The sequence below is a fragment of the Lissotriton vulgaris genome, chromosome 7, assembly GCF_964263255.1.
Source record: "Lissotriton vulgaris chromosome 7, aLisVul1.2, whole genome shotgun sequence".
NCBI classification, from domain to species: domain Eukaryota; kingdom Metazoa; phylum Chordata; class Amphibia; order Caudata; family Salamandridae; genus Lissotriton; species Lissotriton vulgaris.
The window spans coordinates 1,631,726,646-1,631,742,516 of NC_141695.1; the positions used below are offsets into that span (position 1 = coordinate 1,631,726,646).

Genomic DNA, 15,871 nt, shown 5'->3' on the forward strand with positions numbered 1-15,871 from the left:
AGTATACTATATAAATAGCCAGCTTCCTACAGTGCCCTTCTAAACATGGGCTACTTTAAAATCGTATTTGACAGGTCAGGAGAAAAGGTAGGCTCTACATGATGTCCACTGCAGTGGCGGCTCATGCATAGGGTTTTTGGGTACCACCCCTTCAACTTGCAAAACTTTAAAATGTACCTGCGCAGTCTTATAAAACAGTGATACAAGTATTTAGCTGTCTATCCCTCACTAGGAGCATGGTCATGCAGATGCAACCAGGCTCGGACAGGCAGCCCACTGTGCATGTCTGGGCTTACCGTTTTCCCGCTCTCAGTCCCCAATCCAAATGTTCTGCAGCTGTGGTGCTCTCATGCACAGCTTTTATTATGGGAATAGTTACTGTTGCAGAGTCACCCTTTTTTGGGCGGTCAACCCTGGTTTTCAATTTTTTGGGGACTCACACGCAGGTAATCTTGAACTCCAACACTGGAATCCAATGCCCGGATTAACGGCCAGATTCATCAAGGTAAGGAATTGCGAGTCCTTAATAGCGAATTTTAAGGATTCGCTATTAAGAACTCGCAAAACGGGATTCATGTAGGAATTGCAATTGAATTTGCGATTCCCACTGATTCCATATTTGAGATTAGCTAATTGCTAATCGCAAATAAGGAATAACTCCCCATTCATTCCTATGGGCCTGAAGGCCCATAGGAATGAATGGGGAGTCATTCCTTATTTGCGTTTAGCAATTAGCTAATCACAAATAAGGAAGCGATTTCAAGGGTGCCAGGGGTGTCCAAAGGACACCCTGTAGCACCCCTGAAATGTAATCAACATTGGTGTTGCGCACACACATGTCCAAAGGACATGTGTGTGTGTAACATGCAACTTAGAAAAATGCATTTTAATGCATTTTTCTACGTTTTCGCTATTTACCACGAGGTTTGACCTCGCGGTAAATAGCAGCCCAAAATTGCGATTTCGCAATTTTAAAATGGTTCATGAATTGCATTTAAGGAATCTCAAATAGAGATTCCTTCAATGCAATTCCTCGCAAATGTGCAAATTCTTTAATAGCGAATTTTGCATTTGGGATGATGAATCCCAAATGCAAAAATTGCACTCGCAAATTGCCAGATTCTCAGCATCTGGCCCTTTGCGAGTGCAATTAAGCTTGATGAATCTGGCCGAAAGTTCTCAGACCCCTAAAACATGTTTCAAATTGGCAGAAAACCTGATTGGCAAATTTAACTTCCAGATAATGCCATAATACATACTGCAGAGGGACACCCATGGCATAGAAAGGTCGATGTCACTTGTGTGCTGCAGCACCTATTGTACCTTCCACTACAGCGGCAGTTGAAGCTTCCCTTCAGGTGTACTCTGTTTATCCAGACAGCAGCAGCTTGAACCCTGCTGCACAGACCGGTCAAAATCACCGCTTTGAAAGGTAGGATTATAAATATTAAATATGTCACTCCTAACCCCACCTAACAGCTCTAAAAGCAGGGTGAATAGCAGGTAAGAGTGGAACGTGTGACATTATATATAGCATGTTCCCCCCAGAGACTAAGCCCAAAACGACATTGTCACTGTTCAGGTAAATAGGAAAAGTCAAAGTATAGACTATAGACTTTAAGCTATAACGTTTGCCCTGTTCCATCAACAGATTCCATTCAAAGAACTATCTTATGCTCAATAAAAATCAAATCTGATGGCAAAGTCAGACGTTTGATTAATATATTGGAAATGCAACTTTTAGAAAGCTATCTTTTATGCTTTTTGGTGCTATTTCCACTTAAATCTTTTAAAAGAAATCATCTCTCTGGATCCCCTTATTGGATTTTGTCGTTATGGTCTTAATTTACCCATAACATGTTCTCTTTATTTTAGAATTGATTGTGAATATTTATTGTATTTTGTTTGACTTTTTCTACTATGTATGCACTGCTCAGATACTTCACCCATTGCCTTTGATTTAAGGCTGCAGATATGTGTCACATTACCAGGGACTTAAAACAGTTTTATTTTATTTAATTTGTTCGACATGTACTATATGGTGACATTGTCCTTTGAGTGGATATACTTGTGCACCCCAAATAATCCACTTTCCTATAATGTGAAAGCTGGCTCTGTATATGCTATACCAACGTAAGGTATAGTGTGCACAGAGTCCAGAGGATCCCCAGAGGTTTACAGGGGCTCACGTAGATAGTATCAAAAGCTCTATTTGTGGTAGTGAGGTTGAGCAGTTAGGCTAATCAGAGGGCTGCGTTAAGCATTTGTTGTACGCACTCAGGCAAGAAATGGTTGCACACACGCAAAGACTCAATCCAAGGCCAATTGCTTTGTACAAAAACATCACTTTGTTACTTTTATTTCTAGAACCAAGAGAAACTCAGTTGCAGGTAAGTACCAATGCTATAATAGCAACACTTTTCAGGTACAGTAAATTGTGTTAGCAAAAGCAGTAAAAATACTTTACAGTTACTTTGAAAATAGTTTGTGATGTCAAATCAACAGTAATATAACTTAGCAAATGTGAAAGATCGACCTTTAGTGCAATAGGAAGCAATTTAATTCAAGCCTATGGAAGGAAAATAGTTATGCACATTTATAGGTAAGTACTTGACTTACACATCCAGTCTTTAGGGGTTTAGACCAACACTGGGCAAGGGTCAGATGAAGGTAGGTACTGCACCACCAGCAGCACTGGGACTGCCGGGTGCAGAGATTACTGGGCCCAATGTTAGTCAATTGAGACTAGCACCCAGAACGAGGTGCTGGTTGCAGGTTAAGGACCCGTGGTTTCTGGGCACAGGCCCTGGGTTTAGATTAAGCACAGGGTGCCACAAGTCAGCACCAACCATACACCACTAGTGGCACAGGGGCGGCCAGGTGCAGGGTGCAAATCAGCGTCGGGCGCCCATTGTAAGTAATGGGGAATCTCTGTCGCACAAAGAGGCTGCAGGCTTGGACCAGGAGGCTGGACAAAGGTGACCCAACTGCTGGGCAGGTAGGCTGAGGTGTTGATGGACACCTGGGTATAGTCGACTGAACTCCCCAAAGTCGGTGGCTGAGGATGCAAGGGTGTCTTTTGGGGTTTCATTACCGGAGCCGATCAAGGTCAGTGGGATGCTATGTGAATACGCTGCATGCATCTTTGTGGAGTCCAGGAGAGCTCAGCCACCAATGGAGTCAAAGTCTGGTTCGCTGGGGAGACTTCATTGAACAGGTGAGTCACTCAGATTCGGGCCGTGGGCGTCGGATGCAGAATATGCAGGAGACGCGTATCCGGCTGGATATGGAATCCATGCAGTTGGATGCTTCCGGGCAGGGCCACTGTCCTCGGGAGATCTGGTCTGTGTTGAAGAGTGGCAATCTTCCTTGGGTTTCTACAAATCGATGACCACAGAACATGTCGTCTTCTTGCAAATTCTTTAGGCCGGAGACAGGCTAACAGGGCTGGGGCCAAGTCAGTAGTCTTTCTTGCACAGCGTCTTCGTCCTTCTTTGTAGGTTACAGGAATCTGAGGTTTCAAGGTTCAGGGGTGCCCCTAAATATTGAATTAAGTGGTATTAACAGTACTGGCAGATAGTAGCCAATCGGCTACCTACCTTTTAGGGTGATGACACCCTTTGGGTGTCCCTTCCCTTTTTGGGAGAGGGCGTTCCCTAACCTGATTGAATAAAATCCTTTCCTCCAACATGGAAGATTTTCTAAGAAGGGGGTCACTTCAGCTCAGGACACCTTAGGGGTGGTCCTGGCTAAGAGGAGACACACCTCTCCAGATTTCAAATCGTCCTGTCAACCTTGCCTCCAAAAGTGAGGCTTAGTCGGAGAGGCAAGCATCTTCACTAGCTGGAGAGGCCCCTGGCACGCATATAAAAGGACAGGAAGCCTTTGGGGCTTGTCACCCTGATTGCTGTTCCTGCTTGGGGGTAGGTGAGAAGCATCTCCACCCCAAGTGGCTTTGCTCCTGGCCCACAGGAGCACAAGGGCCCCCATCTCGGGGTTTAGAAACCGGTCTGTGCGTGGCAGGCTGGTACAGACCATTCAGCTGCACACTAGAGAGATCTCTAAGATGCCCTCTGAATGCATTTTACAATAAACCAACACTGGCATCAGTGTGGGTTTGTGTTGAGAAGTTTGATACCAAATTTCTTAGTATTCAGTAAACCCATCCTGGATATTTGGAGTTTGTAATGACAAACTCCAAGACCATGTACTCAATATGGCTTCACTCCATTTACAATGTCTAAGAATGGGCTTAAACACTGTAGGGGCATATTGCTCATGCAGTTATGTCCTCACCTGTGATAGGGCGCAACCCTGCCTTAGGGCTGAGAGGCCTACTAGAAGGGTGTCATACCTATGCCACAGGCAGTGGTGGTTGGGCATGGCACACAGATGTGTGCTATTTCGACTTTTAAGTTTTATCTACACCAAAACACACAGTCTGTAACGGCAGTGTGTATGTGTTAGTTGAGGGGTCACTGAGGGTGGCACAATCCATGCTGCAGCCCTTAGAGAACCTCTCTTGTCACAAGAATCTTGGTACCTGTGGCAACATTTACAAGGGACTTGCCAATTGTGGAAACAAAAGTATAGTTTTGGGAAAGAGGAAAGGCACTGGGAACCTGATTGGCAGGGACCCAGTACACATTCAGTCAAAGTGTATCAGATATCAGGACAAGCATTGGCATAGCCAATAGGTCTCGCCTTTGGGACCTTATAAGTGTTTAGCTTTGCAACAGTTGATGTTGTTGCACCAAGGATATTGTGCTGGATAACTAAACACTTATAAGGTCCCAAAGGCGAGACCTATTGGCTATGCCAATGCTTGTTAATACAGAGGCAGGGGCCCTATAAAAGATTTTCATGCCAGGAAGTATGTGACCCGACCTACTGCCCCTGGACGCAAGTGCCTCTCCATGGCGACCCGGAAAATCGGCTGTAAACAAACGCGAGCTGCTGCATGAGGCGAGGGCATTCTGGCTGGATGGAAATAAAACATCGGGTACTGCCAGGATTGTCAGAACAAATGCAGAGTCACACATGCCCAAAGTGTAGCAAAACAGTATCTGCAGAAGGAAGCAGCAAGCACGAATTACTAAGGTATAAAAAGCAAGATTCTGGGCACATCTTAAAAAATTATCTATCAAGGACAAATGCATAAGGGTTTTGCCGGGTTTGCAGTTTTAATGTGGGACCCAGAAAGGCTCTCTGCCAAAATCATTATGGTCAAAATGTGTTTTGTGGCACCCGCAGTGAAAGCTGAGACCCCAAGGACGGCGATCTGCAGGGATGTTCAAAACTAACAGTGCCACTCAGGAGGGACAGCTGCCACTTGCAGTATCGGGCTGACTTGAGTTGTCATAACAGGACAAAACATTTCCAAAGTTCAGTTGCAAGCTTGCACACAACAAAGAAGTGACAAGCCCGGGAGTGGTGCCTGCGCGTACGCTGGGGAGAGCAGTCTGCTCTTTTTCAAAGCACATACTCGTGCTTGTGGCAGCCCCTGCGCACTCCCGCAAGGCGTGTGCCGCCACAAGCACAAGTATGTGCTTGGAAAGGGCTGCACGACGGCTAAAGGTCTCCTATGCAGTGCATGCGCACTGCGTAGGCGAGACCTAAAAAAGGGTGCGGTTACCATGCAAAAATGGAGCACTTTCGTACACTTAGGTTGTTGACTGTCCCTTACAGTCAGTAACTATTTCACATCTTTGGGAATACCAGAGCATCTGTACAAATATTAAAATATTTCCATATGAATCGCCTGGAAGGCTGGTTTTCGGAGAACATCACTTTGCTGTCCACATTCCCTTGTAATTCACAATGTTGATATTGTGATTCAAAATACATTTCAAACTTGCAAGGACACTTTGGTACAATGTATTTATATACATTGCAGTTACCAGATAAAGCATACATGACAAAGAGCAGACCTCTGTTTTAACACCTTGACTGCTAAGGCAATTCCCCTCCTGTGCTGACATCATTTGAATCCCATTGTTCATGACGAGCTCAGCTCGTCATAAGCACACGACCAGTGTACTGCATGACGAGCTGAGCTCGTCATGAGCAGCGAAGGGGTTAAAGAGCAACTTCTCAACAATAGTGTTGTATGTAGCATTCTCTGTAAATGCTGCCTTTAGCGAAAGTACAATATTATAGCCTTGCACATTTACCTTTGGGCTCATCCTCTGGCATGGCTCTCGCTCTCTTGGGCCGCCGATCACGTTTTGCCACTCGCTCTGAATACATTTGTGCTTTTATAATTTCAAACTGCGATCTTTCCTCCGGCTGGAGAAACAAAATCAGTGGTGAGTTCAATATCTTTGTCAGTTTCTCACACACGGATGAAGAGTTAGGGGGAAGCATTGTATCAAAGAAAGCAATCCAGTGCAAAAAGTATAGAAAGCTGTGCATGGTTGAATATCAAAACAAGGTGCAAGAGACTATCTATATGGAAAATAGAGGGGACAGTGGAAGACAACCTAGAGAAAATTGGAGAGGGACCAATGAAACACTCTGGGGCTTATAAGTACTGGTAAGGAGTGAAAGCGGACAGCGGAAAAGTAATAATGCAAGCTATGCAGAAAAAAGTAAGAGGTGAAGGAAGTTGGCCCAAACCTGAAAATGGAGAAAAAAAAAAATCAGTGAAGAAAGTACTGGAATTTTTGAGGGGTAGCTAGAGGACTGCAACTCCACAGTTCAAGAACATTGATGGCTCTGTTGTTGGATAGTGGAAGGCACAGAAAACTTTGACTGAATAGGATCCGTGAGAGATGTAAATAAGTTATTCACCGTAATGACTTTTGTGTACTGGTTCATCAGTAGGTTTTGACAAATTCCAAATGATGAAGGGCGGTTCCGAGTGGTGACTGATGGGTAACTCTGACCATCTATCGGGTTGTCATTGTTTATCACGTTTTATCGGTCAGCTTAGGGGTCTTCCGTGGTTTGCCTGTTCTCTGCACACTGTTAACTTACTTTTTTCTCAGACCCTCTGGTACTCTTTTGTTGTTCTGTATCTGTGGGGGTTGTTCCCAGAGACTGGTCTTTAAATATTCCCCCGGGTCCTACCTCACCGTAGTGTTTTTCTGGTTCATCAGTTTCTGATTCCCTTAATGGGCAAGAGGCCCATGTAATGTGGGAAGCAAAAGGATTCACCTGTCTATTTAAATAAAGTAAACTGGAAGCCCGAACAAAGGTGTGGGACTGCCATTACTTGTCTCTTTTATACTCCTGTTAGCCATTCTCTATTCAGCCCCGTCTTCGTGTTGAGCAGGCCTGTGAAAGGGGACAGCAGGGACGTTACCTGAGGGCAGTGGATTGATAAGACTAGGAACATAGAAGTCACTGTGGTGCGTAACTTGTAATTGTAGGTCATAAGCCCCCCCCCCTTCCCTTTTCACATGGGAAGGACCTCAAACATAATACGTATATAATGGTTACTGGCAGCAAAGAAAACTGCTACAACCTCAGTCAACCATGTTTTTTGTCATTCTTAAGCTGAAAAAAAAATTTGCCTTAGAGCTTGCATCAAACTAAATAGTATCAGCAAAAGGCGAGTGGAGTTGTCAAAGTGGCTGCCTTGAAAAAGTCCATGTTTTAAACAAGTCTTAGTCCAAGCTGCATATGCAGTAATCCTTCCAGATGTAGGAAGGCCATTTCAGAATAATGAAGCAGATTACCGATGGGCAATTGATGCTTTTTAAGTCTCCCTCCAGGGGTGAAGCCCATGATCCGTGGCGAAGACTCAATTAAAGGATTAAAAGCATCATGGAAGAGGATCTTGCAGACTATGGAACGTGCCTTCATCAACAGAACTCCAACAGGCGCTTGAAGGACCACTTTTTAGGTTGCAGTCTACCAGACAACACATCTGTATGGTATGCAAAAGACATTTTGGGTAGTTTCAGAAAGTTGCCCTGGGAATGCAATCTGCCCGTTGCCTACCATTAGCTTTGCAACTCACATTTTCTTGCTTTGCTTTGCTGGCTTAGGCTCTCCAGGTTCACTTTGTCCCTCCCGGTGCCAAACCCTTATTTACCAGTATCCTTCTGAGAGCTCCCTTACTGTAAACAGGCCTGTAAATCTTGTCCTTATCTCAACATATTTGCTGTGCATTCAAAAACAGAGGTCAAATGTCAAGCTGTGTCTTCGAGTGAGCCTGGTGTTTAATTTGCTTACTGCAGACTTCAAAGTAAAAGCTTTTAAAGGAAATGGGAATGCAGATTACTTATCATATGGAGTAGGTGTGTAACAAATCTTTTAATGCCTTTCTCGTTAGATAAGAACGTGTGGTCCTAGGCAAATTGCTTTTATCTAGCATCTGGTTTATTTATTCTGGTTAATGTTGTTCTAGCCAGTCTCCGAGGTTGTTTTTTACAGCATTTGCTAAAAACAGAGAGAGAACAAGCATTTGCAATGCAATAGGTCTCGCATTATGAAAGTTTGAGCTATTGGTCTTGTAAATGACAAATTTTGTATTGATGTGTTGGTTTTGAAAATAGCAAAATTAATAGCTTTGTCATTTACAATTCCAAAAGTTTCAACTTATGCAAATGTGACAACTATAGCATTAGTAATGCAATATGTGTTGTATTTACGTGACTTGGATGTATTGATAGTGCAAATAGCAATGGCTTTTATTTTTTTTAAATAATTAATACTTAAATAAAAGTTATTGTAATTTATAATGGCAATAGCTTAAACTTTTGAAAATAACTTTTGTGAAGATTAAGTTCAGTGTATTTTATTGTGACGAAAATCCAAGGACAGAAGTGAAATATTAACATCTTTTTGTGACATTTGTAATAAAGCTTGAAATATTGAGAACACATATTTGAACCAGTTGTTGTTGAATGGTTGCACAGATTGATGCTGTGGTGGCGACGAGTGATGTTGTGGTGGCGACGAGTGATGTTGTGGTGGCGACGAGTGATGTTGTGGTGGCGACGAGTGATGTTGTGGTGGCGACGAGTGATGTTGTGGTGGCGACGAGTGATGTTGTGGTGGCGACGAGTGATGTTGTGGGGCCCCCGAGTGATGTTGTGGGGCCCCCGAGTGATGTTGTGGGGCCCCCGAGTGATGTTGTGGGGCCCCCGAGTGATGTTGTGGGGCCCCCCCCGAGTGATGTTGTGGGGCCCCCCCGAGTGATGTTGTGGGGCCCCCCCGAGTGATGTTGTGGGGCCCCCCCGAGTGATGTTGTGGGGCCCCCCGAGTGATGTTGTGGGGCCCCCGAGTGATGTTGTGGGGCCCCCCGAGTGATGTTGTGGGGCCCCCCGAGTGATGTTGTGGGGCCCCCCGAGTGATGTTGTGGGGCCCCCCGAGTGATGTTGTGGGGCCCCCCCGAGTGATGTTGTGGGGCCCCCCGAGTGATGTTGTGGGGCCCCCGTGTGATGTTGTGGGGCCCCCGAGTGATGTTGTGGGGCCCCCGAGTGATGTTGTGGGGCCCCGAGTGATGTTGTGGGGCCCCCGAGTGATGTTGTGGGGCCCCCGAGTGATGTCGTGGGGCCCCCGAGTGATATTGTGGGGCCCCTGAGTGATGCTCTGGTGATGCGATAGAGGGAGTGCGATAGACAGATAGAGGGAGTGCGATAGACAGAGGGAGTGCGATAGACAGAGGGAGTGCGATAGACAGAGGGAGTGCGATAAACAGAGGGAGGGCGATAAACAGAGGGAGGGCGATAAACAGAGGGAGGGCGATAAACAGAGGGAGGGAGGGCGATGGAGTGAGGGCGATGGAGTGAGGGCGATGGAGTGAGGGCGATGGAGTGAGGGCGATAGATAGTGAGGGCGATAGATAGTGAGGGCGATAGATAGTGAGGGCGATAGATAGTGAGGGCGATAGATAGTGAGGGCGATAGATAGTGAGGGCGATAGATAGTGAGGGCGATAGATAGTGAGGGCAATAGATAGACGTGTAGAGAGAGGGGTGTAGAGAGAGAGGGCTGTAGAGAGAGAGGGCTGTAGAGAGAGGGGGGTGTAGAGAGAGGGGGGTGTAGAGAGAGGGGGGTGTAGAGAGAGGGGGGTGTAGAGAGAGGGGGGTGTAGAGAGAGGGGGGTGTAGAGAGAGGGGGGTGTAGAGAGAGGGGGGTGTAGAGAGAGGGGGGTGTAGAGAGAGGGGGGTGTAGAGAGAGGGGGGTGTAGAGAGAGGGGGTGTAGAGAGGGGGGGTGTAGAGAGGGGGGGTGTAGAGAGAGAGGGGAGTGTAGAGAGAGGGGAGTGTAGAAAGAGAGGGGAGTGTAGAAAGAGAGGGGAGTGTAGAAAGAGAGGGGAGTGTAGAAAGAGAGGGGAGTGTAGAAAGAGAGGGGAGTGTAGAGAGAGGGGGGTGTAGAGAGAGGGGAGTGTAGAGAGAGGGGGTGTAGAGAGAGGGGAGTGTAGAGAGAGGGGGGTGTAGAGAGAGGGGGGTGTAGAGAGAGGGGGTGTAGAGAGAGGGGAGTGTAGAGAGAGGGGAGTGTAGAGAGAGAGAGGGGAGTGTAGAAAGAGAGGGGAGTGTAGAAAGAGAGGGGAGTGTAGAAAGAGAGAGGAGTGTAGAAAGAGGGGTGTAGAGAGAGAGGGGTGTAGAGAGAGGGGTGTGGAGAGAAAGGGGTGTGGCGAGAAAGGGGTGTGGCGAGAAAGGGGTGTGGCGAGAGGGGAGTGTAGAGAGCGAGGGGTCTAGCGAGAGAGGGGTGTAGAGAGAGAGGGGTGTAGAGAGAGAGGGGTGTAGAGAGAGAGGGGTGTCGAGAGAGAGGGGTGTCGAGAGAGAGGGGTGTCGAGAGAGAGGGGTGTCGAGAGAGAGGGGTGTAGAGAGAGAGAGGGGTGTAGAGAGAGAGAGAGGGGTGTAGAGAGAGAGAGAGGGGTGTAGAGAGAGAGAGGGGTGTAGAGAGAGAGAGGGGTGTAGAGAGAGAGGGGTGTAGAGAGAGAGAGGGGTGTAGAGAGAGAGAGGGGTGTAGAGAGAGAGAGGGGTGTAGAGAGAGAGAGTGGTGTAGAGAGAGATAGGGCTGTAGAGAGAGATAGGGCTGTAGAGAGAGAGAGGGCTGTAGAGAGAGAGAGGGGTGTAGAGAGAGAGAGGGGTGTAGAGAGAGGGGTGTAGAGAGAGAGAGGGGTGTAGAGAGAGGGGGTGTAGAGAGAGAGGGGTGTAGAGAGAGAGGGGTGTAGAGAGAGTTAAGGAGGTCCTTTATCTAAGATGACTTATTCATTACACGTCCTTAATTTACCAAGAAAATGCGAGAATATGTCTTCACATTACCATACATTGAAAACATCTTAAAGTATGTGCTTGCAACAAAGTGTAAACAGATCAGGGGCCTGTTTGCTCTCACTACAGATTTTAAGTTTATTCCGGATCAAAAGCAGCTGGGGTGTTGTGTGTACCTATAGGAATAGGAAATGTGTTAATTCCTTAACAGGTGTTGAAGCAATTCATGTCAGAATTGTGGAATAATTAGCCAGAAAAATAACCCTGTGTCAATACAGAAGGTTTGAGAAATAAGTGCTTGAGTGTATACCTTATCAACGATCACTCTTGGTATGCAAAGTGAGATTCAGTACCATCATCTTCCAAAAAAAGCTCTTTACCATTATCAAAGCAGCTAGTAGTATTTAGGAGCATTTTTACTCAGAAAGAAACTCCAAAATACGGTCTCATGGACCAATAGTTTAGAAAATCCCTTCCGTAGATCGTCTTTGGGAGATCACTGATCGAGTTTGCTAAAGTTAACACTAAAGTGAGCGAAATCCCCCCAGGAAGGATCACAACTTCACCTAGAGGGCTTGGGGAAAAAAAATAATATGCAAAGTTTAATTTTTAAAGATTTGAAAATATAAAAAAAGGTTCCTTTGTGAGAGATTTGTAGTGGTGCCTAATGATCCACCAACTTGTGAATGTTTATACATGCTAAATATTTATAGATCGTGACATTCTATGCTTGTGTCTGCAGCCACGTCGGTATATTCTTGAATGTGTGTGTGTAAGAAGTTAATGTAAATGCAGTATGTATGCACACATTAACATATACATTATATAGCTATTGATCGATGCACCTGAATACACTGAAACCTGTATGTATGTACATATAAATAATGTCTTGACCTATACGTGGGAGGCATTCCATTGAAGTCTGGTGCTGCGAGGCTGATGGGTTTGACGTGGACGTGCGTCTCACACGAGTGCATCACATGAACTGCAGGGAATCCGCTTGGTCAAGAGGTTTTTTCCCCCACTATATGTTCGCGCTATTAATCCCTGCGGGAAATAATAGCTCGACCTAAAAAACACCTCTCAGAAACAAAGGAAGCCGCCAGGGTCAAAAAACAGAATTTAGCCAAATAATGTTCTGTATTAGGGGAGCATTTATTTTATATTGATTTACATTTAGCAAAACAGAACATAACAACAATGTTGCTTTTGGATTGAGTTTAATAAAATGTTGTATAGCGCACCTCAATGTAATTTCAGGCGCCCACAGAGGTAGCTTCTCAAACATTTGTCATAGGTACTAGTATACTACTGCTATTTCATGAACGAAGCCAGAACTATGTGTAAACTGAAGTTTCTGAGAAGCACAAATGTTCTCAAATGTTAGCAGTGCTTGTGTTATTGGCAGGCACTTTTGTTTCTGGAACTTTAGCTCTGTGAGCTGTGAAATGCAAAGGTCGTAAGACCTACGAGTGGCTGCCATTAGTTTGAAATCCAGACCATTCAGGCCATAAAGTACCCTCATTTGTTAAGAAACTTTACTAAAGCAAAGGGACATTTTGTTTTAGAAGCCATCACTTGCATTCGCTTGAATACTATCAAAATCAATTTTGTGACTTGTTTTAGTAGCACAAACCTGACTATGTTAAGTGATTGCGATTTGCACAGAATCACAGAATGTTGAGCTGAGGGATTCGAACCTGGTTAGCCATGTTTCAAAGTTTAACAGCCATGCCATCAGGCCCATATCGCCTCTCATATTTTCAGAAATGTATAAAACTTTAATATAAATTCAACTACAAATGTACATGCTATTCACAATGTTTCAGAAAAAAAGATGCCTAAACACTATGAACTCAAAGTACTATATTAAACAAAAACGTTTCTACTCTTAATACCGTTCAGAATTGCAGTTTATCCTTTCTCAATTTCCAATAACAACTTACAATTACACACTAAATGATGTACTACATTGGTCAGCATTCTTCAAAATCTGTTTCACATAAAGTATTGCAAGCAAACAACCATTGGCAAATTCAGCAGCTAGCACTGCACCTGTATATTAAAGGCAAGACCTACTGGCTTTGCCAAGGTTTGTCTTTGTTATCACTACAGGATATGGCCTCAAAGCTTTTATGAGCCAACAGCTAAAGAGAATCATTCACATCTCAAAACAGACAAGGTTCAAAACAAGGGAAGCAAGCGAACAGATCATCAAAGCAACATCATAAAAAATGTAAGCCTGTTATAAAGCTTAACCCAGAGGAGTGGTAATCTCCTTTTCGAGCACCCATTACCAAAAGTTACCCCCACTATGTCTCACAGTGAGATCTGTAGGGTCACTGCTGTACTTCGTTCGGAAAGCGTAGGTGACCATAGGTCACATGCTCAAGTTCGAGGAAGCTCACTGAGGGTAGGTATGGAGGGAGAATCTGACCTTTCGGAGTAGGTGGTGCGAAGGTGGGGTGCAATAAGTAGGATGGAAACCCAGCAATTTAAAAAAATTAAATATGATGGCAAACACTGGTTCAGGCACACTGGAGTGAGTTATGACCCAGTGTCACATATGAATCATTTTTGGAATCTTGTAAATGAAACTCATATAGGCCAGTACAGAAGTAAAGCTTTGTCTTTGGTGGAGCCCTACCACATTGTGATCTTTACTCAGAACCAAAGAAATCTGAAGGAGTCTAATTATTGTAAAAGCTGCAAACTGCCTCCCTGTAACATGATGATTAGCGAAGGACATAAGGAGTTTGCTACTATTAGTAGGAGACGGATGATTCGGTCTGTCATCAGTCCCATGGCCCGCAGTATGCTCCATGCTGTGGTCGACTGAGTCTGAAAACAACATGCTGTCTCCAGCAGTGTCAGAGTTTTCCAGAGGAAGATATTGCTCTTTACGGCTATGTTTCTATTGGGCTTCTAAGTTCCCTCCTATGGAATGATTAAGAGGATTTTGCCTGCTCGACCACAATCCCAAAATCTCTCAGAATGTTTCTGGAGCAAGGGCTACTAGCTTCATTTTGTTTCTTTCAGTCTTGCCTTGTGGATATGCACTCAACATTCTATTAGATGTTGTCTTAGAATGGTCTCTACATGTGTGTCTGATCGAAAAGGTCAGACAGAGTGAAGCACTGTGATCTTTTAGCTGAAGCCTCTAAGAAATTATTGACAAGGACTCTGCAAACAAAACCCTCATTTTCAAAAGGTAGATTAGGGATATCCTCTTATGGACCACAAGCCAACCAAGAAGACTTAAGACATACCTGGCGTTCAAGAAGGACGTCTTCCCTGGGTCACAGAAAGCATGCTAAATTCTTATGACATCTCTAGCTTTAATTTATCTAATATTCGCTTATAGTTTCTTTGGAACATATTTGCTCAAAGTTTGCACTATACACACAAGCACAAAGTGTAGTGAGTACAAACAGTGTCCCAGTTAAGAGGCTCAGAAATCCCAAAGGTATCTTATCTTCTTTTATAGCAAGGTCTATTTGTCATTCAAAAGTTGTCATACAAAAGCAAACGTTTATAAGGTGTGTCAGCAAACCACACAGTATGATAAATCCGCAGAATCAAAAGAAATGATATAAAAAATATTCTATATTTATTACAATCACAAGGTTAAAAACATAAGTGCATAAAAACATTTCATTACAGTATTATTAGAAAACACAGTCGACGCGGCGTTTCGGTGAGTTAGTTGATGTTCACCTTCTTCAGGACAGTTTTCTCTATTTTATGACAATGCTGAGTTTTTATTCTTTTCCTCAGTTTTATGTCATGAGAATGATAAGATGGGATCTTGGAGATAACCCAAATGTTAAAACCCCCTGTATAGGTGTACAGGAACAAATGGACCTTCGTTGGAGCCACCGTCTTGACAGGATAAAAACATATACTCTTATATTATATGTAAAGGCCAACAGGGTTTGTAAAAGGAGCCTGTTTAGATAAACAGATGTGTCACAACTGGATAAAAGGGTGATCACCACAGAGCGTCTTTGAATTCTGGCAACTCTGTAGTCAAAGCCACTGTGCATTTCACTCTGTATGTTTTTTGTATAAATTATCTTCTCCTGGTTTCCCTTGGGAATCAGATGCAGCCTCCCTGCGTCCAATGTAGTCACTGCCTGATACCCGGAAGTGACTTCGTTGGACTATCCATTGTTTCTCTGATGGATTCAAGCTAATGTGTACATAAGCAGAAGGCACCAGTAATTGAGGGGCACCCGAATGGTGGGAAAGAAGGGGCTTCCTTCCATATTGATTTTGCTTTAGGTGGAATGTTTTATTTACCCAAAGGCAGACAGAGAGAGATGGCGAGACAAATGCTGTATTTTACAGGAAGGGAGGCAAGGGACCCAGACTCTGGGCCAATCATTGGGATGAGGCTGCTGTTGCCCTGGAGGAGGCAGCTTTCTGGCCACAGACCATGATAATCAAACCATGTCTGATTATACTTGAGAGGCAGGCAGAAAGGACTAAGCACCCTGGCCTCAGACAGGACAGAGGACTAGCGGCCGCCAAAGTAATGGTCGTGGAAGAGGAGAGCATCTTGGCCCGTTTGACTAGAGTGCAGAGTCTTAAGTAAGGAGCAGGCATACTGCAAAGTTTCAGTTGGCTGTGCCTCGAGGTTTCCGTGCTGTGCTGTGGGGGAAAAAATGCACAGCCAGGGGTGACCGACCCCAGGGAAGT

At 44.7% G+C, this 15,871-nt stretch overlaps 1 protein-coding gene across 1 annotated transcript in view; it reads right to left on the reverse strand.

Annotated features, from left to right (window-relative positions):
- DDX27 (DEAD-box helicase 27) overlaps positions 1-15,871 on the reverse strand; it is a 166,361-nt gene that overhangs the window by 18,945 nt on the left and 131,545 nt on the right. Inside the window, exon 18 of the mRNA XM_086932592.1 lies at positions 6,174-6,288. Coding sequence (XP_086788718.1) covers positions 6,174-6,288 — 115 coding nt within the window. The remainder of the gene's footprint in view (positions 1-6,173; positions 6,289-15,871) is intronic.